This window comes from Phyllostomus hastatus, unplaced genomic scaffold (assembly GCF_019186645.2).
Source record: "Phyllostomus hastatus isolate PE091 unplaced genomic scaffold, TTU_PhHast_1.1 phas_contig_34, whole genome shotgun sequence".
Classification (NCBI taxonomy): Eukaryota; Metazoa; Chordata; class Mammalia; order Chiroptera; family Phyllostomidae; genus Phyllostomus; species Phyllostomus hastatus.
Window position 1 is genome coordinate 49,877,798 of NW_025333857.1, and position 27,610 is coordinate 49,905,407.

General features: G+C 53.5%; 1 protein-coding gene across 1 annotated transcript in view; it reads right to left on the bottom strand.

Annotated features, from left to right (window-relative positions):
* The window catches only part of ANKS6 (ankyrin repeat and sterile alpha motif domain containing 6), a 48,781-nt gene extending 25,692 nt beyond the window's left edge, over nucleotides 1-23,089 (bottom strand). The window contains exons 1-10 of the mRNA XM_045840882.1: nucleotides 22,502-23,089; nucleotides 14,502-15,004; nucleotides 10,569-10,613; nucleotides 9,661-9,865; nucleotides 8,597-8,703; nucleotides 7,230-7,378; nucleotides 5,816-6,014; nucleotides 5,015-5,064; nucleotides 1,510-1,713; nucleotides 264-417 (exon numbers count right to left, since the gene is read on the bottom strand). Of these exons, the coding sequence (XP_045696838.1) occupies nucleotides 264-417; nucleotides 1,510-1,713; nucleotides 5,015-5,064; nucleotides 5,816-6,014; nucleotides 7,230-7,378; nucleotides 8,597-8,703; nucleotides 9,661-9,865; nucleotides 10,569-10,613; nucleotides 14,502-15,004; nucleotides 22,502-22,857 (1,972 nt within the window). The 5' untranslated portion in view covers nucleotides 22,858-23,089. The remainder of the gene's footprint in view (nucleotides 1-263; nucleotides 418-1,509; nucleotides 1,714-5,014; nucleotides 5,065-5,815; nucleotides 6,015-7,229; nucleotides 7,379-8,596; nucleotides 8,704-9,660; nucleotides 9,866-10,568; nucleotides 10,614-14,501; nucleotides 15,005-22,501) is intronic.
* Nucleotides 23,090-27,610: the final 4,521 nt, after the last annotated feature.

The window sequence follows — 27,610 nt, forward strand, 5'->3', positions numbered from 1 at the left end:
CATGCATTTCTCCTAATTTCTTGTAAAGGTTTTCTAAGAAAATAAAGCATTATAGACTTTATTTCCTCTGTCTCTACTCCTGCCCCCCAAAAAAGGCAGAGAAGAAACTCAGAATTGTGACTTCACTGAAAAATCACATCAGGAAGACAAGGTGTGTGCAGTTGTGTCCGGGACTATCTGCACGGTGGGCCCAGGGCCAGTTCACACCCTCAGTGCCCGGGGGCCTCCCCACCTCCCCTAAGCGGCAGTGCCCGGGCACCCACCTGAGCGGCTGTGCAGCTCCCCGCCGTGCCTGCTCACGCCCCCTACCCCACTGGAGCCACCTGAGGAATGAGGCGAGTGGTTGAAGTTTCCAGAATTGGCTGGAGAGACTGGACTTCTGGAGAGAGATGGAAATTTAACCGGCCTGACAGGAGTCTGCAAGAATAAGGCAGGTGTCATGGTGACGGTGTGTGGGAAGAGACCTGGAATTCCGAGGGCCCCCCACAGCCAACGCCCGCATCCGCCCTACACATTCTGGTCTCCTGCTAGGAGCCGCCTAAGGGATGGGAGCTCCCTTCCGGCTGCTGACAACCTGGCCGTTAGCTCAGGCTGAGCCCCGTGACGTCAGTTCCCATGGGTCACCCTGCATCCAGGGTCACACAACTCCTCCTGTGCACGGCTGGCCGGAGGAAAACTAGCCCTGACCGTTCGGAGCACCTCCAGGGGCTAGGATCTTGACCTCCCTGTAGAGATTCCACACTGCAATGGCCCAGGGAGGCAGCAGCAAGCGCAGCGGCCAGCCCCACTGTATCCCAGAGACAAAGGCGCTGAACTCCTCTCATCACTGAGAGCACAGCAGCAGGTCACGTCTGAATTCCCCGTCTTGGGTTTGCCCATTTACGGTACCCAAGGTGCAGGCAGTCCACACACGTGGAGATAACTTCCCGCCTCGAGAAGAATGCCTCAGTATGTTCCAGAGCCACCAAGGGCCACTAAGACGAAAACCACAGCGGTCCAAAAGGACAGAAGTAACATGCCTTCTGGGTTCAGGAAAACTCCAGTAGCGTACCTAGTTGCCTCCTACTGTTGCTCTTGGCCGTGGACCTGAGCAATCAGGTAGCATGGAACTTGATTAAAAACCAAGAATCTAATTTTTGGTCTCAGGCCTGCCCCACCTGGGTGATCTTCAGCAAATTACTTCCCCTCTCCGGGCCCCGGGTCCTAATCTACTAAAGGGAAGGCTGAATTAGTGCTGGCCTTCGAACTGGTCCTTGGAGCCCCAGGGTGCCGGAGAGAGGACAGAGAAGAGAGCGCTCCTGCCTTCATTCCCCTCCTGCCCACACTGTGATCTGCTTACAGATTAAGTTCCTTATTGGATTTCATTAGACAAAAGGTATCACTCATGAGACAAAAATAAAAAAGCTTTAACCCTTCTGGACCAGCGGGTCTGAGGACCTTCTGGCTGCGACACATGGTGATTGCAGTAAGCGGTGAATGACGCATCTGAGTGTCAGCCGGGTGACTTACGGTGTCTGTGCCCCCGCCACCCAGGGGGTGGCTCCTGCTGGCTCTCTGGGGCAGCACCGTCTTCATGGGGTCGGCCTTCCCATCGTGGCATGTCCGGGACCGGTCGGAGCTCCACAGCTCAAAGCTGGAGGGGGGTAGGAAAGGGGGAATGACGGCCTTCAGCTTGTCACTCGGGAGTCTGGTGAAGGGGGCTCCATTTCGAAGCTGAAAAAGACAGGCCGAGGGTTAGTCAAAGACCTTGGAGAGGCCCCAGCTCTGAGAGAAAGACTCCAGGCTTTTTCTGCTTCTCCAACAATGGCCCTCCCCACCCCTCCCCCAAGCCAGAACTCCACACGGTGCCCGCAGCTCTCCCCCCAGCAAGTAAGCAATACCCACATCTGCTCTGTGCCATCTCCCGGCTTCCCCTGCATCCATCCCCGGCAGCAAGATCAGAACAGGGCCAGGGGTATGGAGAGCCGAGGTGAAGTCAAGTGATGGCGGGGGTGCAGCGAGGGGGGCAGGGGAGCCGGAAGAGCACAGGGGAGGCTCTCCTTGCTGCAGGGGAAGAGGGCATCTTAGAGGAGGGGCACCTGAGCTGAGCCCGAGGGCCAAAGCACACCGGCTGGTGAGGATGGGGAGAAGGATACTGCAGGTGGAGGGAACAGAATGTGGAAAGGTCTGGAGAGAAGCAGGGCACACGTGCAGAACTGCAAGGGGACCCCTGTGACCACGGCCGGGCGTTTCCAGTGGAAGGGGCAGGGGGTGAGGGGCGGGAAGGCTCAGGCCAGCTCTCCGTGAGCCCAGCCAATACTCCCTCCTCCATCCCCCACACCCATCCTCCCCGCCAGCCACACCTCCCACTGCTGACATTTTTAACTGTCACTGAATTCTAAACTTTGAAAATGTGATTTGGGGTCAGTACAAAATCCACACAAATGAGGACTGGTGGACTGTCCAGGAAAAGCATTCGCACAGTCCACACTAACTTTAATTAAGAAAAGACACTGAGCTTAGCGCCAGATGGTACTTTGCAGGGAAGGGCATCCCACAGCTAAACCTGCCTTGGAGCTGGGCATCTCCGCAAGGATGGCTGCAAACGCCCACTCAGCAGGGCTCCCTGGCCAGCTTCCATCTGCCCAGGGGCAGGCGGGCACACTGCTGCCCTCTACAGGGCATGAGGAGGCAGGACAGCAGAGCTCCCAGGCAGAAAGAGGGTGGGCATCTTGGGATCCCACCATGGCTGCTCTGCGCTTTTCTGAGAGTCTGTGAACACGTGCTGCTCCCAGCAGTGGGGGCTGATACTGGAAGACGACTGAGGGCACTCGCAGCTCAAACCCACCACAGACGGGCATTTTCGCTCCTTCAGGGGAGTTTCTGAACCGTTGCACACTTTCTGGAGGGCAGTGACCTTCTTGCACTTTGACCCAGGAAGGCCTAGATATTCACCCTGAGGGAACAATCAGGCCGGTGGGGGGGCGGGGAGGGGGGGGACTGAGGCATAAGCACATTCATCGGAGCTGTTAAAAAAACAAAGCTAGAACCCCCAGAGTCTGGAGGAGATGTCACTCATTGCCACGCGGGCACATTTCCACGATGGGATGTTGTGTCACAGCCACAGACGGGCCGGGGTCAGGGAGTGCTCAGTGATGCACAGAAGATGGTCATGAAACACTGCTAATAAATCGGCTCAGCACAACACGGGGGCGATAGCAGTGCCCACCCTGCGTGGCTGTCGCAGAAGTTAAGGGAGTGAGTGTGTAAGGTGCGGCAAGCAGTGGCCGGTGCTTAGTAAGTGCTGAGTTAAGTACCGGCTATCATCACACAGAGCGCTGTGTGATAGTCATGGATGCAAGAAATGGCAGGGAAAATGCTCAGACCACAGACGTCACAAAATGTCAATCAGGAGCACACGTGTGATCAAAGGCAATTCTATTTTTCTTCTTTATATTTTACTGCACCTTCCAGAATTTCAATAACAGTCTTTCTGTCATCCTACTGACAGTTCTCATTGCTATTTAACATTATCAAGTATCAGGCGGTACGAGCTCCCAGGTCACCGTGTGAGAGACACCAATTCACACATTGAGTAAGGTGGGCTGGAGGAGGCCGATCTGTCAGGCTCCACCCCTGCTGGGCGGGGTCCTGGGACCCCGCTCAGGGCTTCTAAGGGAGCTTCTCAGCTCCCTGCTCCCTGCTCCCTTCTCCGTTCCAATACTGCCCTCTCCTGGCCAGACTCCAGACCAGGGTCTCAGAGGGAGGTGGACTTGCGTCCCACACCCACCAGGAGGCTCTCAGTTCAGAGCAGGGGCACCTGAAGCTCGGAGAGGCGAGGGAACATAGACAAGGCCCGAGGCAGACAGTGGAGCTCACAGTGAGCCAGGCACTGTGCTGAGATCTTCCCGTGGGCGACTGCATTTGAAAACCACTGCCATGAGACACAGCAGCCCAAAGCCAGGGACGACTGGTTGTCCCCTGGTATCCATCCTCCACGTCCTCCTCAGGAGACACCCCTGCTATTCAACAGGGCACCCAACCCCCTGGAGCAAAGGCTTCACTTCCCAACCCCCTGTGCAGTGTGATGTAGCCATGTGACTCAATTCTGGCCAATTCGATGTAAACAGAAATGTGTGTTTCCAGGAAAATTCTTGCAAGACACCTGGCATGTACCCATGGCCACCTCTTCTCTCCTGCTGGCTGGTAGGAGGCAGTCATGCCCAGGGGTCTGGAAGCCATCTTGGACCTGGAGGTGACCTTGAGAATAGAAGCCATGCCTAGGAGACCAGCAGGTAGAAGGAACCTGGGTCCCTAACTCCATGGAACAATGCAGCAGCCCTGAAACTTCACTCACTTGAGAGAAATGAGCTGCCATCTTATCTGTGCCACTGTTGGCTGCACACTTTTTATTACTTACAGCTGAGCTTATCCTGACTCGTCCCCAGGTGAGGACGCTGAGGCCTCTCTCTCTCCCTGCCTCTCCATAACAAAATGTCCAACGTTGCCCATCAACTGCCACCCCCTCAGTGCCCTGTCCTCAGGGCTGCCCCCCTGAGACTGTGACCAGGGCTTACGCCAGGCTACCAAGTACCGGCACAGCCTTACCCACGCTCTGGGCTGGCATCTCTTCCAGCCCCTCCATGCCAGAGCTGTACCCACTGTTACACACTTTCTACCAGATTTTATTTATTCATTTTTAGAGAAAGGAGAAGGGAAGGCAAAAGAGAGGAAGAGAAACATTGATGTGAGAAAGAACATCAACTGGTGGCTTCTTGTACACACCCCAATGGGGGGGCCAAACCTGCAACCCAGGCACGTGTCCTGACTGGGAATCGAACCGGCAACCTTGTGCTTTGTGGGCCGATGCCCAACCCACTGAGCCACACCAGTCAGGGCCCCACTGTTACATACTTTCATAGCAGCCCCATCTGTGACACCACAAAGGAAGACAAACGCCCACATCGCTCCTTGTGCATCAATAAACTAATGGTTGGTAGAGACTAAAACGCTCTCAGAAAAGTCCCACACTCACCATGGTTGTCAATAACGCGTCTTCCTTCTCTCCCCTCGCGCTCCCAGGACCTGCGGGACAAACAGGAGTTTCCTGAAGTGACCCCCACCCCACGAGTGCATGGCTGGAGGCCGAGTGACCAGGCTGGCCTTCATCCTGGTAAACCAGCTCTCCTGGGAGATTAAATATTTAATAATAATTGGTGTTCAATATTTGAACAGAGGGAAAGCACTACAAATGTATCTCAGAGCGTGTTTTCAGCTTTTCCGTAAACCGCGACCGTGCCGGGTCAGACAGCGGGGCACCCGGCTCAACGGTCTGTCTCGGCAACGGTGCCCAAGGAGCGGGTCTGGGGCGGGGGTCTGTCAGAAGGGGTATGATCCAGCCAACTCCCCTCTCAGTGGGGCAGTCTCCCCCAGCACCCAGTCAAGTCGCCTGAGCTCCTGAATACCTCCAGTGCGGGGGAGCTCACTACCCTTCCCCCGCCCCCCCGAGAAACTCGTTCTATTTCAAACCACTTGCAGTGCCAGAGACCCATCACATTTGACAGGTGGGGAAAATCGCCTATCGATGGCTTTGGGCCCCTCAGCAGGGTGTGTGTGCAGGACAGGAGCTCAGGACTCTTGCCACTAGCTTCCCCGCCCTCCCACGCTGACAGCATCTGGGTCCCTGCCCGAGTCTCTTCTCCCCCAGAGCAGCCACCCTGCTCCACTGCCACACTCCAACATCACCTCCCCTCTGCTGTCAGCCTAGGAGGGCTGACAGAGGGCAGAGGACTGGGGTCTGACCACTGGAAACGCCACGCCTGCGGCCTTCTCTTACCACTGTCTTTCACTGCGGGGGCCACGTCAGGGAGCCCAGAGCGGCTTAGCTTGTCCTGGGGGACTGCCCGCATGGTGGAGTCCAGCACAGGCTCTGGCTCATCACAGAAAGGCAGCGGCTGGTTGCTGGACAGCCCACGGGGCAGAGTCTGCATCAGCTTGAGCTTCCGAAACCGATTGGACATCCGGCTCCACCAGGACTGCCGAGGGAATGCAGAGCGGAGGTCACGCTCCGGCATGCCCTGCTCGGGGGTGGTGACTGTGCTTCCCCTCCCCTCTCGGGGGCCATGGCAGGCATCGCCGATCAGCCACACTGCACCCTTCCCCAGTAAGCCCTGGTTCTCGAAATCCTCCCTGACTCTGCTCTTAGAAGCATTTCCAATAGGCTGCAGGTGGCCGTGAACCCTAACTGCCGCCCTTCAGTCTCCTCACAGCACAGACTGAGACACGGACACCCAGACAGGGCCGACCCCAAACACCTTAATGCTTAGCACTGCATGGCTTCTCCCCCAGCCCAGTGACAGTGTGAGCGGTGGCAGGGTGTCCATACAAGGCCTGGCACCTGCCCCGCCTAGAAAGAGGACAGTTGCCACCTCTCAGGGTGTCCTCATAACCCCGGGACAGCTTGGAGATCGCCGGTGCAGCCCAAAGGAAGGCTGTGAGGGCCTGATCTACGGAGGGACATGGCAGTGAGGACAGGGACGGAGGGACCTCTGCGAGCAGCACTGTGCAGAGGCCTCACTGGGGCCTGGGGAGAGCCACCGACAGGAAAGGAACGCCAAATCCGCAGGCCTGCGGAGGTGCCGGCACCTCAGACAGGATGGGGGGAATGGACTTCCAACTTTACACAAGTAGAGCAGATGGGGGTGGTGAGAAAGCCAAAGAAAAATACTAGGCTTGCAGTTAGAAATAAGCAACCGGAGCATGTTTTGGTGTTCCCAGGAAGAAGCTGAGGGGGCCTGTGGACCACAGGGTGGTCCCAGAACAGCGCCATCAGCAGATATCCTGTACACTAAAGCAGAAGCTGCCGACAGATGGCCTGGGAGGGAGCAGAGGTGTTCGGTTTGTCCAGCTCAGTGCTACCTCGTGCAGAAATCTTAAATATTTCCTGCACTTATAAATTGAGTTTCCACACCAAAACCTGGATTTCTAGTTTCTTCTAAAAAGGAAGATCTGCTAACATGAACTCACATTCTTACAAAGCAGCCATGGAAGCCACTAAGTGGTTACAGTCACTCCACTTTTCCCCAGGCCCTGCCATTCCCTGCTGCTCAGCCCCACCTCACTTCCCGCCCCTGCCTGCCGGCACCCCCTCACCCCCACCTAAACCCGCCCTGGGCCAGCACAAAGCGGCAGGCATCCCCCAGCCCCTGGACCCGGCTCTCTGAAGCACTCTGAGACAGGAAGAGGCACACCTTAAGCCCGCCTTTGTCATCGGGCAGCACTGGGACACTCCAGGGCTGTCGGACCTTCGAGCAGGGCGGGGGTGACGGGTGGCTGGGCCGGCCCTTGTCTTTATTCACCTGCATGCAGACAGATGCCAGCAGTCGAACAAGTTCCGTGTCTATGGGCACAAAAGGCAGCGTCTTACCTGCAAAGATGTCTGCTGGGCTGCGGGGAGTGGCTCCAAGCCGAGCCCCGTCAGCCTTGGAATGCGAGGGTGCTGTCCCAGGCGCAAGTTGCCAGAAGGTGGCAAGAAGGCCAGCAGCACTGAACTAGAAAGGGGAAATAGCTCTCTTCCCACAGGAGGGCCGGGGTGTGCTGTGTTAAAACACGTGAAGGCTCTGCAGCCAGATGGCAGAGGTTCAAATTCGGCCTCTGTCCCCCTCTGGCTGTGTAACTGCAGGTTCTGAGTGATGTCTCCCAGCCTGGGGTGGCAGAGACTGGTTCTCAATGACTGGCCTTGGGCAGCAGGCCCCTCCTCTCCAGCTGGCTCAGTCATTTCCCCCGGTCTCCATCACCTCTGCTCCACACGACGATGTGAAACTCTGCTTCCCTCACACTCCAGGGGGAGGAAATGGAACCAAACACCTGATGGTGTATGGGGATTGGTGGGGAGGGTGGCAATGCTGGCGATAAGGAAGAACACTTCACCTGCTGCCCCTGTAGCTAAGACAGCAACAAGAGTAACCCTACTTGGGACTATGGAGGTCAAAGTCCTCCCCCCATGGCCAGCCCAGCACGTAGGCTCAGGGTTCAAAGCCTACGGGTCAGGAGAGCCTCTTAACCTCTCTCTCTGGGCTGGAACTCCTGGATCCTAAACAGAGAGGCCCTCCCCTAGAGCCAGCTAACTGGAAGCCCCAGGACACGGAGGAGGGCCTGTCACACTTTGGGGGTGGGGCAAGGAGAGCAGCAGAACCAGCTGGAGACCAGGAGAGGCAGGGCCAGTAACGGTAACACCTCCTGCATGGTGCCTCCAGCTACACACTGCTCCATCTCTGATTCTACGCATCATGGGGCCCTTTCGTTTCCTCCTAAATCACTCAGGATGTCTGCCCACGAAGCACAGACACCAGCCTAGGATTTGTGTGGACTGCCGAGGCAGGCACGCGCCTTGTAGGCCTCCCCTCCTCGGACTCTCAGAGTGGGGCCTCAGGGACTACCTGGCCCCAGCCCAGCCCTCTCAGGGAGGGGAGCGACTTGCCTAGGGCCATGAGGCGAGTTCCTGGGGCTGGAGACTGGCCTCCCCCAATAAGCAGGTGCTCCAAACCCAGGTGCTTATCTGATTCCCAGCCAGAGCAAGGCCACACAGGGCCACGGCCCTTCTCCTGCAACAACCCACCGGGATCACTCAGCAGCATCACCAGGTCAAAGGCTGTGTACCCGTTTTTCGCTCGAAGAGTGACATCAGCGCCCTGGTTTAGCAGATATTTGACAATCTCCTTATTCCTGGGGAGGAAAGAAAGAGCCAGGTCAGACCCACTGAAAGCGAAAGCATGGCTTTCCTCCTGACATGATATTAACTACAGCGCCCCAGCTCTGAGTGTGTGCGAAGGGAGTGGAAAGAGGCAAATCATCTCACACACCCCGCTGCCTACCCCTTGGGCGGGTCAGACTCGAATGTCACGGCAATCAAAGCCTAGGTACTCCTTCCATTAACAGAATGGACCCCGAAGGCTCTGCCCCAAAACCTCTTGCCCTCTGCCACCCAGACCAGGCCCCCCGCACCGAGTCTGAGGCTCATCAAGGCAGAAAACAAACCACTTGTAGAGGATGCAGGAAAATGCTACAATCACCTGAAAAAGAGGGCAAAGAAGGGGCCCCTAATTTGGAATCAGACCCCTAGCAACTGTGAGACTGTGTGCCGACCCCAGCCTCTCTGTCAGCCCCCCCAGAAGCAGGCCTCCCGCAGGGCAACAGGATGCCGGTGAGAGGGGACGCCCGAGCACCAGTCTGCGCCGGCATCTGTCCAAAGGAGAAGGTCAGAGCAAGTGTTGGCACCGACGTCTCTGAGAAGCCCACGGTGTGAGTGGCCTGTGTTCGTTTCCACCAGGGGCAGCTCAAGGAGGCCACTGCGCATCAATGCGAAAACGCCAAATGAACCAACCACCCCGTTCCACTGAAAGCAGCCTGCAGAAATGTATCTTTCTGCCAAAACACTTCCACTGCCTGGTTTCTCGTGGCCACTGTGATGAGGTCACAGGCAATCTGGACATAGATGGGCTCCCGCAGGAAAGAATGAGCCTGTACTTCTTTAATCTTTTTTTTTTTTTTTGCATGTCTCAACGTCTTCATGGCCCCGGGGTTTACCTGTAGGTCTCAGGACCAGAAAGCCCCACCACGAACCCTATCTCAGCCTGGGCATCCGATCAGCCCTGCGGCTGCGGGAGCTGGGCTGGCACTGACCCATGGTAGGTGGCCTGCATGAGGGCCGTCCAGCCGTGCACGCTGTCCTGCTTGTCCACTTCGGCGTGCCTCTCCACCAGCAGCTGCACCAGGGGCAGCTGCCCCATGACAGCTGCCAGCATCAGGGGGGTGGCCCCGTCTCCGTTGACCAGGTTCACGTGGTTGGGGTCTTCGTCGGCAATCTCCTTGACCAGCTGGAAGTTTCCTAGGAGCAGAAGCAGGAGCCCTGATGACCCGTGGGCCTGGCACCGCAGGCATGTGCGCCCAGTGGGCTCACTTCACAAGCACTTGCTGGGCCTGCCTCTGCGCTGGGCTATGGGGCGCCGCAGGGGCTGCGGAGGGGAGTCGGAGGCAGCCCCCACTCCACACTCCTTGGCCTGCGCAGGACAGAGGCAGCTACACAAGTATCTTTGCTAACAGAGAGAAGCTCTGGTGTCGTAAGAGTGCAGAGGAAGGAAACAGACTGAGGACGATACCCATGCAGAGGAGAGCTCGTGCCTGGCTAAGGCCTGAGAACCAGGACCAAAAACGGCTTCCTGGAGGCGGGGTCTGGATCAGAAGAGGACATTTCAGGCTGAGGAGTCCTTCATCACAAAGAGACTGAAGCGGGTAGGTGGGCAGCCAGGTATTTCACAGGCAGGGAAGAGCCAGGACCTAACCACAGGGCTTGTCTGCAGAGGTGGAGGGGCGTGGGAGGGCAGGCTGCAATCTGCTTGTAAAGCGCGGTGAGAACTACCAGGCCCCAGGGTCAGAGCCTTCCTGGGGGACACTACAGCATCAAAAAACAACAAAATGCCTGTGTTTCTCTCAAGTGCTCTGGGTGGCCTTGAAGAGGACTATCAGCATTAGATTAGGAGACTGTGGCACTGAATGCTTAGGTATTGAAAAAGATTTTCTAAAGCGCTTACCCATTTTCAGTGCGTGGAATATATCAGGTCGCCTTTTCTCCTCATCTAGGTAAACAAAGATTTTAGAAGTTATGCATGGAAAGGTTTCACATAACAGAAAAGTCAGAAGGGCGCGACAACACAGCCCAGCTTTTAAAATTACCGCCTCTTCAAAAGCAGTCTAATTGGAGGCCTGAGTAACAGCCGAACCCAGCAGCCCTTCTGGAAGGGTTATGAGCAAAGAGTGTCCGAAATGCTCCAGAGACAGACACTGGGAGGTCACTTGGCCAAAATCACAAGAATGAGCAGTGGGCTATTTCCCCATTCCACACTCACAAAGTTTTTAAGCAATCCAAACTTTGGGGTGTCCTGTTTTAGATACAATAGAAAAGCATAGTCTTGGAGACACCTGAATTCCTGTGGAAATGTTAAAAAGAGCCAATGAGCCCCAGCCAGGTGGCTCACTTGGCTGGAGCATCGTCTCATACACGAGCAGGCTTGCAGGTTTGCTCCCCGGGAGACAGCTGATTGATGTTTCCCTCTCACATCAGTGTTAATGTTGCTCTCTCCCTCTCCCGCTCTCCCTCCAGGCTCCCCCTTCCCTAAAACCAATAAAGATATCCTCTGGTGAGGATTTAAAAAAAAAGAAACAATGATTTTTTTCTCCTAAAAACAAAACGGACAACCACGAGATACTGTCGAAGCAGATGCCCTGAGAGGCTAAGCTGCTACGCCCAGAGGAAGGTGAAGGTCGTACATGTGGCCTCCAGAAGAGCCGGCTAATTTTTGCTTCCCTTCCTAACACGGAGCAGCCTGCACGTGACTCCGAGAGACATCCCCGCCCCAGACCTGCAGGCACAGCTCCCTGCGGGCGGGCGAGAGCCCACCTGATGGGCTCCCATGCTGGTCCCGGCAGCCCTGCCGCTCGGCAGGTGCTGATGTCCCATTGACGATGGCCACCTGACCTCCAGCCTGCATCGCCCCCACTCGGCCACACCCCACACCCTCCACCTTGGCTGGTGCACCCCTGCCTACCCCCAAAGCCAGGCCTTGCTGCACCCACCCAGTGCCAGCCCCTCCTTCCCTCGTCGGCTCATCCATCACCCTCCCCCAAGCCTGACCAGTGTGGACCCTGCCCCTGTCAGGAAGCAGACATTGTCAGGACCGTCCCCTCACTGGTGATAAAAGGTAGGACTTCCTGCCGCCTTTGACTAGCTCCAGGTATGGAGCGGTCAAACCCGGGGCTCTGGCCAAACCTCTGGCCCAGATCAGTGCCCCGCCCCCCAGGAAAGCTAGGAGCACTGGGCCTAGAGTCAGGGTATCGGGATGAGCGGACGTTTCCAGAGCTCTGCCTCCTCACCGCTAAAACGGGGACAACATGCGAATGTGGGCCACCGGGTGGTCGCAGGGATCAATAAAACAGACGGGAAAGGCATCAGAAATGGCTAGGTCCTACTCCAAGAGCGATTCTTGTTATCTTTGCTAGTCACCGGCGCCCACACCAGCAGGGGTACTGTTAACTCAGGGCTGTTAAAGCAAGTACAGACACAGAACCACGAGTCGGATTTCACCTGTAAAATACAATTATGGAGCAACTCTGCATCTTAGTTCTAATAAGCAGGTTATGCTCCCTTAAGTGTTTCAGCAGAGTTTGCTTTGGGCTGGCACTCTCTCAGGCTAAGACCCTCTGACAGAAAAGAGCAGTGTCACCTGCTTCAGTGCTGGTTGCTAAGCAACGGTCTGGTACAAATGAATCACTAACAGTCTAGTCTGACCCCAGGACACTGGGTCAGCTGGGCCCCTGCTGTCGAGTGAGCCTGGGCCGGTCCCTTCCTCACCCTGGGCTCCAGTTTGTGCACTGATGTCAGTGGACCTGAGGACCCAGCCCGAGAAACAACCACAGTGGGGGTGGAGAGTGTCCCAAGGACAGTCGCAGCCTCCGAGGCGACCTGCTACAGCTAATTCAAGAGGGAGACCCAGGGCCCCTAAGTCCCCCATGGGGTGAACTTCCTGGCATCTCACAAAAAGAACTGAGGTCTGTTATTTATTTAATAACCTGCCGTAATTAATAACATGGTGTGGCCCTTGCTGATGTCCCACCTGAAGACGGCCACCTGGCCTCCAGCCTGCATTGCCCCCTGCTCTGCCACACTCCGCACCCTCTACCTTGCCCCCGACAGCACTCGCTGCCTACCGTGCTATGTGACTTATTTTATTTAATAAGCTATTCCCTGTTTATTGCCAAGGTTTCCCAGGGCAGGGGCTGGATCTGATTTGCTGACTGACGGACGGGTCCCACGTACTGAGAGCAGTGCCTGATACAGTGTAGGCACTCACTAACTATTTGCAGAATAAATGGATGAAGAGTCAATAAAAACCATTATAATAGCTTCCACTTACTGAGGGCTACTAGCTACGTGCCAGGCGCTGGATGCACATTTCCCAGGCACTCTCTGACAGTGGCTCCCAGAACCTCAGAAGGTGAGTGCATTTATCAGGATGGTTTCGTGGAAGAGGGCACTGAAGCCCTGAAGGGACAGTGAACGTGCCCGAGGCCACCCGGCCACAGAGCGAAGAGCTAGTCTCAACCCGGAGTCCGCTCCACGGGGGAGTCTGTGCTCATAGCCCGACCCTGTCAAACACGACGACAGTGACAGGAGTGACGGCAGCTGCCAGTGCCTCTCAGGCACTCCCTCCGGGCCAGGGTGGCCTCACTCAGTCCTCACGGGAGTCGTGTGACGTGCCACCGCTCCTGTCCCCGTGTATGGACAACAAAACAGGAGCTTGGTGAACCCAGGCCACCCACTGTCCAGGGGCCGTCAACTGGCCCTTCCTCCAGATTTCCACCTTTCAGTCCTACACACTCATACACTGCCGCTCAGTTATTTTTTAAAGAGCGTAATTCTTTTTTTTTTCTCAATCCTTACCTGAGGATACATCTATTTCTTTTAGAGAGAGAAAAGAGAAGGGGAGAGAGAGAGAAACATCTATCGGTTGCCTCCTATATGCAACCCCGACCAGGGATCGAACCCGCAACCTTTTGGTGTACGGAACAAGGCTCCAACTAACTGAGCCACCCGGCCAGGGCTGCAGCCCATCTTCACAGCTCAAGCTGCGTGTCACTCAAGTCAGGCCCATCACAGAAAGAGGGCACTGGGGCTGGGCGTGGCATTGTGTTTCATGGTTCTACTGCACATGATGAACTAGAAGATTTGAAACACAATGTGTCATGTGGCAGATTTGCTACGGATTGTCTAGACAGCCCTTCAAATGCCAGAAAGATGGCAAAAGGAAAAGAGACAGGACACCTTACTAGGTGTTGAAGAACTTCGAAAGTGTGCTGAATTTTATGTGAACTAGTCCTTGGGGACTGATCACAGATGAGGTCGAGCACATTCTTCTAGAGCAGGGTTGGCAAACCACCGTCCAGGGGCCAGACCTGGCCTGCATTGGTAATGACGGTTTCATTGGGACAGAGCCACACCCACTCATTTACATATCACGATGGCTGCTTTCACTCTAGTAGAATTGAGCGGAAAGAATGACAAGAGACTATATGGCCCACAAGGTCTAAAATATTTATCATCTGAACCTTTACTAGAAAGAGGTTGCCAACCCTGTTCTTAAAGGATCCCAGAACCACCTGCATCAGAATCGCCTGGTTAGGGAGCAGGGACCTTGCTGTGCAGGCATCCAGGCTCTTCCCAGGGCCACCAAACCTCTCTCTGGAGGGTGGGCCAGAAAGGCTGTGTGTAACAGGCACTCCCCACTGGATTTTACACTCAACACATTCTAAGTGCCAGGCTCTGTGGGCTGCCCGCTGAGTTCTGCATGCCCTTCGGCGATCCTCAGCTTGAGCCATTTAAACACAATTTGGGGTCCTCTGTGAAGCCAAAGGGGCGGGGTGGGGGTGGGGGTGGGGGTGGGGGTAGGGGTAAGGAGAAGCGGCCTGACCTGTCTTGGGCCTGACGGTGGTCAGTGGGTCCAGGTAATCTGCAAGGTCCCTGTGCTTGCGGTCAAGTGCGACCTCGAAGGCAGTCTTCTCCAGCGCGCTGAGGTGGTCGGGGTTGGCTCCCTTCTCTACCAGCTGCTGGGCCGCGCCAAGCCTCCCAATGAGTGCCGCCAGCATCAGCGGACTCCAGCCCACGGTTCTCGCTGCGTGGTTGGGGTCGGCCCCCCACTCCAGCAGCAGACGCACCACGGCCTCATGCCCGTGCTGGATGGCCGCCATCAGGGCTGTGATGTCCAGCAGCTCATCCCTGCTGTCCCCGGCCCCCGGCTGCTCGCCTGAGGGGTTGGGATGGTCCACCAAGGCACCGGCTTCCAGGAGCAGCTTCACCACACCCAGGTGGCCACCCCGAGAAGCCACAGTGAGCACACTGGCCCCCAGCCGGTTCTGGGCATTGACATCGGCCCCGTGGTCCAAGAGCAGGTGCGCCACGCTCACGTGCCCAAACCTGCCAGGAAGATGGAGAATCGGTGACGCTAAACATGGAGCCTGATGAGGAGACGCTTATTTAATGCTCATCTGCCACTCAGTCATAGGGCTGCCTAGAATAAAAGGCCTTCTTGCGGTGCCAGGCACTTCTGGTGCCAGCCCTATGTCTGCACCACCAGGAGGTGAGCACTGCCCTGCCAGAGTCTGCACCCAGTTCTGCCACCAACTGCACGACCCTGAGAAAGAACTTCGACTTCTTTGTGCCTCTATTTCCTCATCTGTAAAATGGGGCATAATTGTATAGTCTTCAAGGGAAGGTCAAGGATTGAGTTTATATACCTAAATATATAACAAATACATAATTATTGAATCACCTGGAACAGTGCTTGGCTAAAGGAAGCACTGCATCAGTTTTAGCTATTACCACTGTGGTCACTTTACATTCCGCAACATGCCAAGTCCACCCAGCCAGTGAGGGCCGCCCAGCAGGTGAAGGCTACAGCAGGGCCAGAACTCAGTCTGTCTGAACCCTGCTGCCCTCCCTCTCCCCCCTGCACCACACTGCCTCCCACATCTTGGAAAGGTCATTTTATGCTGTTTTGTAGCCCGGCAAATCTCTCTCACTGCCCACGCTGATCTCCTCATGGGAAGGGCCCACCTATGAGTCACGTCTACCCTACCCCTCCCTAAATGCAGACACAGAGAAGGTCCTTCTAGAGGAGAGGCTCCGGACCCCATGCCAAGAGGTGTGGCGAGGCTGCGGTCAGGAGAAATAGGCTCTAGGGTCTCGCCAGAGGCCTGCTGCCACCTGCTGGTAGGAATGTCCACTGCCAGAGGCTTAGACCTGGGCCTTGGGCCAGACCCCCCTCAGGGAAGCTTGAGCCAAGGCCCTGCTGGGACAGTGGGGAGACAAGCACGTTCCCACCACCTCTGTAACACCAGGAAGAGGAAAACAGATGGCTCTGCCCAGCAAAATCCCTGCCTTCTTTTGCCGCCAGAGGGCGGAAGAGTTCTGTTTTACAGCGCTGTTGGTTGGCACACTCTCTCTGGGCGCAGAGCCGTGTGTCAGCTGGAAGAGGCCGGGACCAAGAAGGAAAGAATGACAAGGAGAGAGGGCCAGCTCTGCCAGCTCATACAAGACCACAAAGCCTGCGTAACGTCTGCCTCAGCGAGGCATCGTTCTGAATCTCCTGCTGTGCGTCCCACTTCCCAAAGGAAGGCGGGCTTGGTGGCTCCACTAAACCCAGGGCCCCCCTCCTCCCTGTGGGGGCAGAGCCGAGGCGGAGCTCTGGTCTGAACTCACAAATACCTTCTGGGACGTGAACCTTAACAGCACCAGGTCACCGCAGAGCCTACAGAGCGCTGCCCATGGAGGGAGAGCTCGGGAGCTGGCCCCTCCAGCCACTGGGGGACTGGGCCGGTCCGCCTCTCCTCCAAGAGCCGAGAGGGGGCAAGTCAGGCTGAAATACACTCGAGGGCAGAAGGCTGCAACCCCAACCTGTCTCCCCGCTTCCCGCAGTGTTCCCTCCTGCCCATCCTCCATGATATTCCCAAAACCTAAGACAATAGTCCCATACCCTAATCTGATGGCCACTGCATACTGCCCAATGGCCTGCCGACTCCGGCAACCTCATCTCCTCCCAACGCTCCCAGGGCACCCTCCAGCCACGCTCATCTGTGCTCACCGATGGCTGGGCTGGCCAGCAAGTTCATTTCATTTCCCCCCCCCCACCCACGATGGCTCTAATAGTGCTTAGCAGTCTTTAATGTCATTCAAAACAGTTTTGTTAGATTGTCTTGTGACAGCTGTCATATCAATGTGCGGTTTTTTAAAAAGTATCAAAAATGGTGAATTTTTGTATAGCCATTTTAACATTGAAAATGGAAGAAAATAGGCAACGATTTTTGGTGTATTATGCTTTATTTGTCAAGAAAGGTAAAAATGCAACTGAAGTGCAAAAAACAAAGATTGGTGCAGTGTATGAAGAAGGGGCTGTGACAGATCAAACGTGTCAAAAGTGGTTTGCAAAGTTTCTTGGTACTATTGACATTTTGGCCAAATAATTCTCTGCTGTGGGGCTGTCTTATGCACTGGAAGGTGTTTAGCAGCACCCTTGGCCTTGACCCACTAGAAGCCAATAGCGGGAGATAGCTGATGTATTCAAAATACCCAAATCAATAAAGTTATTGGTGAAAATGAACAATGTGTCTTTTACTTTATGGAAAAAACTAAATGGACGTTTTGGCCAACCCAATACTAGACTCTAAAGACAGGCCTGGGTGGCTGCCCCCCAGGGTGCGGAGCTCAGCGGAGTCTGTCACGCAAACGGGTGAGTGACTGAGTGATGCCTCATTGCGCAGGGTGGGTCTGGAGAGACAGCTGTGAGAACGACCCTGGCACGCCCTCCACTGCAGCAGGGAATTTAAAAGGTTACCCTCTGTATTTATCAAGCCTGAGATAAAATCTAGTGTAATTCCTAAAATCGGATTACAAGGTGCTATCACATTTCTATCTCATCTGATCTTAACAAACCCTGAGATAAACCCTGAGATAAATCTGTCCATTTCACAGATGAGGAAACCAAGATGAGAACGGAGAGCAAGAATCCGGAAATTTGGACGTGACAGAGTCAAAACTTGAACGTGGACCCTAAAACCCCAAACCCGCTCTTCTGGTATAACACGTGTTCACAGGGGAAGACGAGGGCTGAATTTCAGCAGAAACGCTGGCATCCCAAATGCTTTCTGGACTCGTGGGGTAGCCCAAGAGGTCATTCAGTGAGGCTGCAAATATAAAAGGACTCAATAAAGGCTGAGATAATTTTATGGATGCTGAATTTCTAATAGGTAATTACCAAAGGTAGGGAAGCTGGGGCTTTCTAAACAGATGCTATGATTACCCAATTAATTTCTGCAATTAACACCTGTGTTTAAAGACCTGGCACATGCACCCACCACTCAAAGCTCTGGGCAGAGAGTCCAGTTCTGCCACATGGGCAGGAGGAGAAATGAAGGGCATGAGAAGGAAAGAGAAGAGGCCAACCTGTTTTTTTAGCATCAGGTAAGTTGGGCGAGTAGCTTCCTACGGCCAACACTGGGAAGAGAATGGTCAGTTACAGGACTCACGGCTGGGAGCAGAGGCCGGGAACACCTGTGGGGAGGGGTGCACCTGGCCCTGCCACCAACGAGCTGTGTTGTCTTGGGCAAGTTACTTCATTTCTCTGAGCCTCAATTCCTCATCTGTGAAATGGGGAAGACAGTACCTACTTCCTAAAGGTTTATATAGATTGAATGAGTTAATTCATTGAAAGCACTTAGCACAGTTCCTAACACGATGTAAGTGCTCAATAAAGGTTATACTTTTAAAAATGGAGAAAAATGGGGAAAACGTGAACGGAACCATTTCTGACACCAAAGCGTCCACAAGACACCAAACTGCAGCCCAGGTGCAGAGCCTCCGACAGGCCGGCCTGATCTGATGATGAGCTTCGGGAGATACCGAGAGGAGAGGATAGACAGGCGCTCTCCTCCACCGAGAGTGGCGGCTGCCGGGGGCACTGTCTCCGGGCACTCTGACGGGTAGCTAGGTCCAGGGAGGAAGGGCACAGCCTGGAACACACTGGCGTATGGCCATGCGGCTGCCCGTCCTACTCCGAGAGACACACAGACGGTACATCCTTCAGAAAGTCTCCCCTACGTGTCAGTCCTCGGCACACAGTGCAGGCAGCAGAAAGCTAGAGCACAACCCAACGTGGACGGAGGCGACCCCTGAGTACAGGCGGTCCATATCACCAGCTGAGGGACAACACATTTTAAAGCACCCAGGCCCTGTCTAGGTCAATGCTAATCCTCTCACGGGACTGTCAGAGTCTCTCACAGGATAAATAAGAGGGTCTGTCGTATCTACAGCCCCCAAAGCAGCACCAGTAAGGTGAATGAAGGAACAAAAAGTGTAATTAATCCAGAGCCTCCTGATCTGCAAGTGACAAAATCAGGACACTTGTAGCACAACTTCCAGCCAACAGTGCCGCGTTGTAGAGAAGAAGGAAAGTTCTCTAAAAATGCTAAATTATCAGTTAACAGAGTTTAGATTAATTCTTCTGAGTCTCCTGCTCCATCAAGATCAATAGCAATTAATCAGATGAAATTAATCAGATGACTGCCCATCCTGCAGCACTTGGTTTACAGCAAGAACTGGTGGCCAGGGGTCTTGGAGGCACCCTGCGGTCGCAGAATGTGCTCAGCAAGGTCCCCCAGGGCTCACCAAGGGCCCCACTGCGCTGGCTGGGGGATCACAGGTGAGGCCTGTATCAGTGGCTCCCAAACCTACCATGTGAAAGAATCGCTAGGGAGCCTCTTCTCACACACAGTTCCTGTCCTTTCCCTTAACTCCCCACCAGGTCTCCTGAATCATAGTCCCCAGAAAGGGAACTCAGGGATCTAATTTGGAAAAGCTTCCCAGTAACCCTGATGTGTGGCAGGTGGCAGTGCCCCTGAGGAAGGGGACCAGCTATATGGGCTGGTGGGCACCACTGCAGGGCCCTCCTGGTGCTGAGCGACCAGACAACTGGAGGGGTATCAAGGCAGGCCTTCCAGAAGAAGCCACGCAGGGAGGAAGAAGGGGCTCCATTGAGGGCAGAAGGGTCTTCCTCTGTGTGGTATGGCAACAGGTCTGGAGTCAGATTCCCCATATCTGCTGGCTAGCTAGCTATGTGCTCGTGTGCAAATTTGTCATCTCAGCTTCTCACCTTTAAAGGAGAGATAATATTCTTGTCACAGAGTAAATGCTCAGTAAATGTTAACACCCCACCACCACCAACAACAACAACAACAACAAAACACAACACACAGAGACACAGAAAAAATCTGGATGAAATCATCTTGGCCTGATTTTAGGTTTAATTTTGGCAGTTCAGTTTAGATACTAAACCAAGCTCAGTTTAGGAAGCCGGGGGAAAGCAGGAGAGAGAGTTTGGGGAGGGGTCTGGGAGTCTCACCTCCAGATGCCGGCATGCCAAGGGCTCTCACCCGGGGGGAGGCACAGCCAAGCGTCCATTTGAGAAAGACCTGGAAGCTCTGTGGAGGAGGGACGGAGGAAGGGATGCAGGAGAAGGCCACCTCGGGGTGTGGCCTGGGCTAAAGCAGAGGGGACGGAGAGGGTGTGGACTCCAGAGAGGGTATGGCAGCAACAGATGAGCAGGCTTGGCCGCCCCACAGACGGGTACCAAGGCCTAGGACCTACCTGACACTTTAAAGCCTGGAAGAGTGGAAGGCACTGAGAGAGACAGGGGATGTGGAAGAAAGATGGACAGCCCCAAAGGCTTTATGGTTGCCTCAGACGGCTCCGGGTAAGAAATTGAGGGTCTTGAGACAAAGGGCCCCCACACGCAGGTAAGAGCAAGAAACACTGACTTGCCCGTGCGGACAGGCACACACTCCCTGACTGGGCTGTGTCTGCAAAGTGTGTTTACAGACCAACTGGGATAAATGCCCAGGGGCTGGGGAGTGGTTAAGCAAATCACAGTTCTGTGCCATGAACAGAACTCTACGCGGCAGTTGAAAACCATACATTTGAAAATAATGCGGAATACAAATTTTCCAGCAATACAAATTAATTCAAACAAGTGTGTAACACTTGGAAAATAACTCAAAGAAATATCATCGGCATTATGGCTAAGAACGTGTTTTCAATTTTCAATGCCTTTGAGAAAAAATAAATGGTTCATACATATGGACACATGCTTTACTTCACTCAATTTAACGAATGCAAATCACAGCTACACTGAGGTTGATTTTTCACCCGTCAGACACAAAAACCCAAAAGTTTGCTAACACACTGTCAGCCAGGCTGTAGAAAAACAAGCATTCACACACACCGCTGCTGGAGGGCAGACTGGTGCAGCTGCTGTGGCAGGCAGAACAACAGGCTCCCAAGGATGGCCACATTCCCATCCCCAGAACCTGTGTCAGGTTTCACAGCAAAGGAGAAACTAAGGTTGCAGATACAATTACTCATTTCTGAGGTTGCTAATCGGCTGATCTCCAGATGGGGAGCATTCTAGGTCAGGGGTGTCAAACTCATTTTCACCAGGGGCCACATCAGCCTTGCAGTTGCCCTCAAAGGGCTGAAATAATTTTAGGACTGCATAAATGTAACTACTCCTTAACTGTTAAGGAGTTGAACTTACACTTGGCCCTTTGAAGGCAACCACGAGGCTGATGTGGCCCCCAGTGAAAATGAGTTTGACACCCCTGTTCTCGAGTATCTAGGTGAGCCCAACAGAATCACCAGGGTCCTTTAAATGTGGAAGAGGGGGCAGAGGAGTCAGAGTCAGAAGCTGTGAGGACAGAAGCTGCTGACTTCAGGGAAAGCCCTTACAGCAGCCCTAGGAAACTAACGCACCTGTACAGGAAGCAATGTGGCCATCTCCATCACAACTACAACTGATCTGTGTTCCCTTCTTGGGAAGAAACTTCTGCAAGAAACTGAGGGGTGGTGGGACCTAAGCAGACAGCTGACAGGGGTCAGAGATCTCACGGTAAAATGGAGTTTCTTTATCCTGTACCAGGGTTTCAAGTCCCGTTCATCCTGCTTCCTGAGTCCATCTCATACTCATCTCTCGGCTCTCCCGCAGACGTCTTGCTCTGCTCAGGGCCAACATCACCTCTTCCTAGACCACTGAAATTTTTCCTAACTAGCCTTTATGGCTCTAGCCCACCCCTTCCATCCATCCTCACAATGCTGTGAAAGTGACTTTCCAAAACAATCTGATTCTGTCACTCACGCTGCCTAGAACCTTCCATTACTCCCCAGTGCCCCTGGGAGAATTAACTTTTCTCAGCCCTGCCATCTGGCATCTGCCACCTTCTCTCCAGCCTCCCCCAACCCCCCCCCCCCCAGCCATAACATCTTTCTAACACTCCTACCATTGCTTTATGTTCACTCTTGCTTCCAAACCTTTGCAGGAGTCTCCTATCACCCCGTTCCCACCTCCCACTTCTTCCGTCCTGGTTAATTCCTAGACATCCTCAGGTCTCCACTTGAATATACGCATCATCCTTACCAGAAACCTTCTCCCACCTCCCTAAACAGAGTCTGCTCCTTTAACTTTCTCTGTCAAGCTTGTTCCCTTGTCTGGCCTACCAACGGGCATGTGGGCTGTTCCCAGTGGGGACTTTATCTGGGTCCCGCAGCATCCCCATCACCAAGCTAGGGTGGGTAGGCAGGTTCTCAGGAAACCCTTGTTGCAAGAAGGAATAAAAAAAGAACACCGCTAAGACTGAGTTTCTAAGATTCCACTCGCAGTGTAAAGATTATGTTTTCAAAGGCCAATATTTCTAGCTTCCATTTCTCAGAGTTGAATCCCAAAGTGGCTAAAAGTTTACCATTCCAACTCTCTCGCACGAGTCCTTGACTCTTTACCTCCCGGGGCGTCTGCGGGGGTTCCGCGGGCAAGTTTGGCCCCCTGACCCCGGGGACCACTGGACACCACCCCCCGCGCCCCCGACCCCTCACCTGGCCGCCTGCATGAGCGCGCTCCAGCCGTAGTGGTTGCGGCTGTTGACCGAGGCGCCGCGGCGCAGCAGGAAACGCACCAGCGGCTCGTGGCCCCCAGCCGCGGCGAACTGCAGCGCCGTGTTGCCTGCCTCATCGGAGCAGTCCACGGGCACCGGCGCTCCGGCCGCCGCCGCCGCCGCCCCGGGCCCGGCCGCCTCGGCCCCCGCCGGCTCTGCGCCGGTCTCGGGCTCCGCGCCACGCTCCGCTGGTTCCGCCGCCCCCGGCTCCAGCAGCCGCCGCGCCGTCTCCGTGTCGCCTTGGTCACAGGCGCGCAGCAGCAGCTGGAAGGCCGGGGGCAGCCCGCCTTCGCCCATCGCGGCCCGCGGCCCGCCGCCGGCCACCCGCGCCCTTCTGCCCGGCCGGCTGCACCGGCTCCGCCCCCGGATACCGCGCGCTGGCGCCCCCTTCCGCCCGCCTGCGCGCCTACTGTGTGCGGGACTCGCGCGCGTCGGGGGCGAGGTCGCGTCTCCGCCGCCTCCGCGGGCGGACCCCGGGTTCCGGGAAGCCCTGGGCAGCGTCGGAGGCTCTGGCTCGCAGGTCCACCTTCGCCTTCTCCCCGCCGGCTCGCGGCCCTCCCCGCGGCTCCGGAGACTTCCTGCCCCGTGCGGAGGTCGGGGCGGCTGTCCAGCCTTCCTGGCGCTGCGAGCGCCGGACCGCTGGGCCCTAGTCTGAGTCGAGTGCCGCGCTGGCGTGGCCCGCGTTGCTTCCAAAACAGTTGTTGACCAAATTAGAGAACGGATGGGTCCAGTCTTTCCCCACAGAATGTCCTGCGGACCTTTATCTGGGCCAAGTCGTTAGGGCTGCAAGTGCCTTCTGTACCTTTCTCTTAATCAGTGTCTCTAGAATCAACAACATCGGGGACATATTACAAATGCAAATTTTCTGACTTCAACGCAGACCTACTGAACTAAAAGCTGAGTGTGGAACCCCTTCCCCACCGTGTTTTAACAAGTCCTCCAGGTACTTTTGACGCATGCTGAAGTCTGACACCCTGTATGATCTGGTTCTGTACACGGTAACGTCGTCATGGTGGTCCTGTCAGCCACCAGAAGGTCACCCTCTATTTACAGAGGAGGCAGCTGAGGCTTAAAGAGGTTGTACCTTGATAAAGACCTCATGACTCTCCTGTGGGAGAGCTGTGATTAGAACCCAGGTCTTCTGATATCTAGTCCAGTTCTCTTTCTATTCTCAACAAGTATTGCTCGAGTCCCTATTACATGCCAGGTACTATTCCAGGTGCTGGAAAAATTGTCAGAAATGCAATAAATTCCCCTCCTTCCTGGACCTGACAGTGGAGGGAGGCTGTAAATACACGAACAGAGCAAGTAAGGAATGGGTATGAGTGATGAGTGCTATTCAAACAATAAGTAGAACATAACAAATCCAAGTGAATAGGACAGAGGATGGGATGTTATTTTATAAAAGGGTGGGTGGAGAAAGGTCACATTTGCACAGAGATCTGAAGGAATTGTGAAGTTGAGCTTTGTTGACATTTGGGGAGAGTGCAGTCCAGGTAGAGGGAAAGAGAAAGATTCTAAGAAGAGCAGCTCCGCCTACAAATTGCTGATGCTGTCTGCTCATCATGAGAATGTTAATGTTCCAAGAGGGTGGTTAGTTTCCACAGATTGTGAGCTGTGGCCCCAAAGCCTAGCAAAAGGCCAGGCATACAGTAGGTGCTTAGAACATGACTATTGAATGACTAAGTCTCATATATGTAGAGTTATAACACAGAACAAAACTTGGTGAGGGTGTGAGGAAGGAATAAGGGTCATGGCGTTGGCAGACCAAAGATGGTAATACCCTTAGGGTCTGGGCCAGTAGGGCCGGAAGAAAAGGTCTAGGCAAAGTGTAAAGATAAGGAAAATCCTCAAAAGTACATGAGACTCAGACTGCAAAACGTTTCAGTGCCAGAATAAAGACAGTGGAATTTATTCTGTGAGCAATGGGGAGCCATGGCACGTGTTTGAGCAGGGGAGTTACAGGGATAAAGCATATCACTTAGACCCAGTGTTGGAGGTGATACCCTATCACTCATTTCCAGATTTGGATCCATTTGCCACCATAGAAGTGAAGACCACTTCCCTTTGAAGGTCTAATGAATGGGTTTACACCCTGCATGCTGTTCTGAATCTTAGAGGGGGTTTTTTTTTTTTTCATTTAACAAATGGTTTGAGCATCTTTCCATGTAAATGAATATAGATCTACTACTTCCTTTTCAATGGTTGCATGTAACACCATTAAGCAGCTGTGCCATAATTTCATCATTTTTAATGATGCACAGTTAGTTTTTTTCCAGTTTTCCCCTATTATAAAAATCCTGCATTGAACAATGTTTGTAGCAGTCAAGGTCCCAGCAGGACACAGATGACAACTTGGCTGCAGAAATGAGGGACATTTACTGAAGGACTAATTCCAGAAGCGTGGGCCAGGTTTACTAAGAGCCACAAGGGTTGGTGCCACACTCCAAGGCTCGTAACAGTAAGGAGCTATTGTCACCCCAGGCCCAAAGAGGGGAAGGGAGAGAGAAGTTACTGGAATTCTGCAAGAGAGGAAACTGGAGATCTCTCTCTGATAGGAGCTAAGACTTTGGGTAGAGGTTCATAGCCAACCCACAGCAACCCAGTTGGGGGCAATTCCCAGAGGAATAAAAACCTCTGGCCTCACCTTCCTCCTGTCCTCTGATCTCTTCCCTGTGCTCTTCGGCCAAACCCAGCTTTTAACCAGAGGTTCGGAGCCTGCAGATGAAGTCCTTGCAGTGGGCCTCCCAGGGTTCAGAGTAGGGAGGAGAGAGACTTGGCAGGCGAACACCAGCATCTTGCCGCTCAAAGTGGTATCTTCACCAGCAACACTGGTAGCACCAGGGAGCTTCTTAGAAGAACAGTATCTTGGGTTGGCCCCAGACCTACTGAACCAGAACCTGCATTTCAACACGATCCCAGGATCATTCAGGCGCACAGAGTTTAAAGCATGAATCCAGCACATCTTTGTACATAACTTCTTTGTGAACTTTCAGTCTTTTCTTTTTAAACATATTATTTATTTATTTTTAGAGAGAGGGGAAGGAAGGGAGAAAGCAAGGGAGAGAAACATCAATGTGTGGTTGCTTCTTGCACACCCCCTGCTGGGGACCCAGGCATGTGCCCTGACTGGGAATCAAACTGGCCACCCTTTGGTTTGCAGGACAGCCCTTAATCCACTGAGCCATCCCAGCCAGGGCTATATTTCAGTCTTTTTTTTTTTTAATTGATTATTGTGTTGGTCTGGATCCTCTGAGAATTGAAAAAAGTGGTATTTTTTCTGGGAGAAATGCTTGTGTAGGATTAAGCAGGGGAGGAGGAAAAAGGAAGGAGAGCCTTCAGACTACGATGCAGGTCTGACCACTGGGAAAGGAGAATGGGAAGGGAGGAGGGGAGGAGGCTTGGGTAGAAAGAACTTTAGACTGCCATGCAGTTCTGCCGTGCAGCCATGCCAAACAGGGTGACACCAAGCAGAGGGAGCCTGCTGAGCCGTACTGCATCCGGCAGGAATGGCTGGGTCCTGGTATCCCCACCATGCTCAGTCACCAACTGGGAGAAGCCAGGAGAAGCAGGGCCTCTCCAGGGAGGATCTGAAGACATAGACGCTGGAGCCTCAGTTAGCCGTACTCCCCATCAGGTTCTCTTGAATGGCAATCTGAGCAATGCGCCTCCATTGCCGACACAATCCCCATTCAACCAGCATTTATTGTCTTCTCAGGGTCAGGCATTACATGTGTTGGATGATAGGGTCACAGCCCCCTGGTTGCTAGGGAATCACACACAGTTGCAGAACAGGGTGGTCTGTGTACTTTCATTGTTAATGAATTCAAAAGCATGTCCACAGTTTGGTGGGGGGTGGTATCGCTCATGGCTTCATGGGAGAGCTTGGCCACAGGCTGGGCCCAGAGACTGGATGGGGTCTGGGTAGTTACAGGAAAAGAGAGGAAACAGATTAGGAAGTGAGAGCAGGGGGACAGAGAGATCAGAGGCTGGTGCAGTGGATTAGAAGGCAGGTAAGGAGGGCTGGTCAGAAAGTAAAATAATCTATTTATATGTAATTGTCTAACCTTTTTTTCCTAATAAGATAATCATGCCTGTTGTAAAGAATCCAGTATTGTGAAAATACACAATGCTAGCTCCTTGAGATCAGTGGCTTTGGGTGTCTACCCCCCATGGTGTCCACCACCATGTCCCTGGAGTCTAGCACACTGCCTGCCAAGTGGTAGGTGACCAATAAGTACTGGTTGAAAAAGTGAACAAACTGAATGAAAATGAAAAGGCCACCAAATCTCACTTGTCAGAAATTCGTATTAAACAGTTGATGGTTTGGTGAATATTCCTGTAGAGCTTTTCCTTTTATGTATGTTAAATATGTTTTACTAAAATAGAATCATACTATCCATATAGCTCTACAATTTGCTTTTCTTAACAATGCACCTTAAGCACACTTGTGTGTTAAGCACCTATAGTTAGTGTGATCTTGTTAATAACACTGTGGTATATTAGTGTATGCATGTACAATACTTTATGTTATAATCTATTAATGGACAGTTGGGTTGTTTCCAACATTTTGCTTTTTAAAAACAATCCTCAGTAAGCTTCCTGTGTGTTCATCTTTTGAACACTTGTCAACCTATTTCTGTTGGGTAAATTCTTACATATGGGATTGCAGGATCAAAAGGATGTGAGTATTAACATTTCTAATAAATGTTACCTGATTGCTTTCCAAAAGGTTATACCAGTTTGCATTCCTTCCAACAGTGTAAGAGAGTGTGTTTGTTCACACCCTTGCTGACACTGGAGTTAACAATCTTTTTCATCTTTGCCAATCTGATAGGTAGAACAATGTTTCGGGGAAAGTTTAATTTGCATGCATTTTAAACAGAGATTGTATTATCTCTTTTGTGGGGGGTGGCTCTCTATTCAAATCCTCTGGCCATCTTTATTTCTGTTTGTTCTTTTTATTTCTCTGTTAATTCACATACTGGGTAAATGCCATCTGAAAATATCTCTTTCTAATCTGTCTTTTGTTTCTGAGTTTACCTTATTT